General features: G+C 48.9%; 1 protein-coding gene across 1 annotated transcript; it reads right to left on the reverse strand.

Moving 5' to 3' along the window:
* Nucleotides 1-575: 575 nt before the first annotated feature.
* DNAJB8 (DnaJ heat shock protein family (Hsp40) member B8) lies at nt 576-1,280 on the reverse strand. The gene has a single exon (XM_044656880.1). The coding sequence runs from the start codon at nt 1,278-1,280 to the stop codon at nt 576-578; it is 705 nt and encodes a 234-aa protein (XP_044512815.1).
* Between the last annotated feature and the right edge of the window lie 867 nt (nt 1,281-2,147).

Below are 2,147 nucleotides of genomic sequence, written 5' to 3' on the forward strand. Positions count from 1 at the left end.
ATATAGAGACTGATACACTGTGGTACAATCGAATATAATGGGCTTCTCTACTAGCAGCAATGCAATGATCCAGGACAATTCTGAGGGACTTATGAGAAAGAACACTATCTATTTTCAGAGGAAGAACTGTGGAAGTAGAAAAACAGCTGCTTGATCACATGGTTTGATGGGGATATGTTTGGGGATGCAGACTCTAAAGGATCACCCCAGTGCAAATATCAATAATGTGGAAATAGGCCTTGATCAATAACACATGTAAAACCCAATGGAATTGCTCATTGACTACGGGAAGGGGGTAGGAGGAGGGGAGGGAAAGAACATGAATCATGTAACCATGGAAAAATATTCTAAATTAATTAATTAAATAAAATTTCTCAGATGACAGAAAATAAATAAATAAATTCCAGCATCCCTCTCCCTCCCTGAAAGTTGCTTCACAAAGCTGAGCCCCAGCATTTCCATGAACTCACTTGTGGCATTTATTAGCCTACACTTGAGGACACCAAGCCAGCACCCCATTTGTGACTGGCCAGGATTCCCTGCAGGGAAAGGGCAGACAGGGGAAATGCTGGCTCTCACTTGTTGTCCACCCATTTGAGCTGTTCCTTCCCATTGATGATCACTGACTTCAGCTGCCCGTCCTCCTCAACCTCCACTCGCTCCTGACCATTTTCCACAATCCTCTTGGTGGTGACCTTCCGCCCATTGACCATCTCCGTGGACGACATCACTGACTTGTAGCCAGAGCTACCTGAACCTGAACCCCCAAAGGACGTGGAGGAAAAGGTGGCCCTGCCTCCGTGGCCTAGAGAGTCAAAGGAGGAGAAGGCCTCCATAAAGGCGGGAAATTCACCGAAGCCAGCGGAAAAGGCTCCCCGAAGACCCCGGCCTCGGCTGCTGTCCCGATCCCGGTCGCTGCTGAATGGGTTGTCCCAGAAGTCGAAGGAGAACGGATCCATACCGCCAAAAAACTCCTTAAAGATGTCTTCGGGATTACGGAAGGTGTAGCCAGAGCTGAAGGGGCTGTTATATGTGGGACCTGCCCCGCCGGTGCCACCCCTCCAGCCTTCTGACCCTGACCTGTCATACATGGACCTCTTCTTGGAGTCAGAGAGAACCTCATAGGCCTCGGACACCTGCTTGAATTTTTTTTCTGCTTCGTCCTTATTGTCTGGGTTCTTGTCTGGGTGCCAGCGTAGGGCGAGCTTGCGGTAGGCCTTCTTTATGTCCTCCTGAGAGGCGCTCGACTGGACGCCGAGCACCTCATAGTAGTTTACCATCCGAAAAGCCGGTAAGGGGTCAAAACTTGAGAGGCTTGGGACTCAGATGTGGGGTTGGGGAGATGTCAACAGTGAAGGCAGCCCAAACAGTCAGATAAATCTGCTGGTACCCCCAATCCCAGAGATCCTCTCGATTTCTACTTATCCCCCCCTCAGTTTTCTAAGTATTTACCTTTTCATAGTACCTGCTAAAGAAGGATGTGTAAAGGGGACTTCGGTATGGAGGGGGATGGGGGAGGGGAAGGCCACCACCACTTTGGCAGCTGAGAGCCCTAGAAACTCCAGGGGAGCCTCTCAGCTGGGAGTTAGGGGAAAGATTATGACATCAATGGATCCCAACCAATCAGTGGCGAGGGTTGGTGGGGGCTCTCCTTTTACAAACTCCTGCCCCATTGGGTGAGAGAATCGAAGCCTCCAGGGTGGGCTTGTTGAACTTTCCTTCCTGTACTATTTCTGTGTCTTCAAATGAAGGAGTCAAGGATGCTGGGAGATACCAGAATGCCAAGATTCTGGAAGACGCAACCAACCCCCTGTCAGGATGAGAGGACTTCCAGGAAACAATGCTCCTCTGAGAAATAGCGATCTATGCTTAAGAGGTTGGGAACAAGGATCCCTGAACTGGCTCAGGAGGGGAAATTGAGGCACAGGAGAACCTCGATGACCTACCTGTTTAAGGAAGAAGACCCTTATGAGTAAGGTGGATAGAAGAGATCTTTATCTTCTGGAAGAATACTAATTGGCTTAACTTAGCCAAATCATAAAATTCATGTGGGGGGAGTGGGATGGAATTATATGGGATAGGATGAAATGGAATGGACTGGGATAGCATAAGATGGAGTGTAATGAAATGAGACGGGTAGAAAAGGT

Source organism: Gracilinanus agilis, chromosome 1 (genome assembly GCF_016433145.1).
Source record: "Gracilinanus agilis isolate LMUSP501 chromosome 1, AgileGrace, whole genome shotgun sequence".
NCBI lineage: Eukaryota > Metazoa > Chordata > Mammalia > Didelphimorphia > Didelphidae > Gracilinanus > Gracilinanus agilis.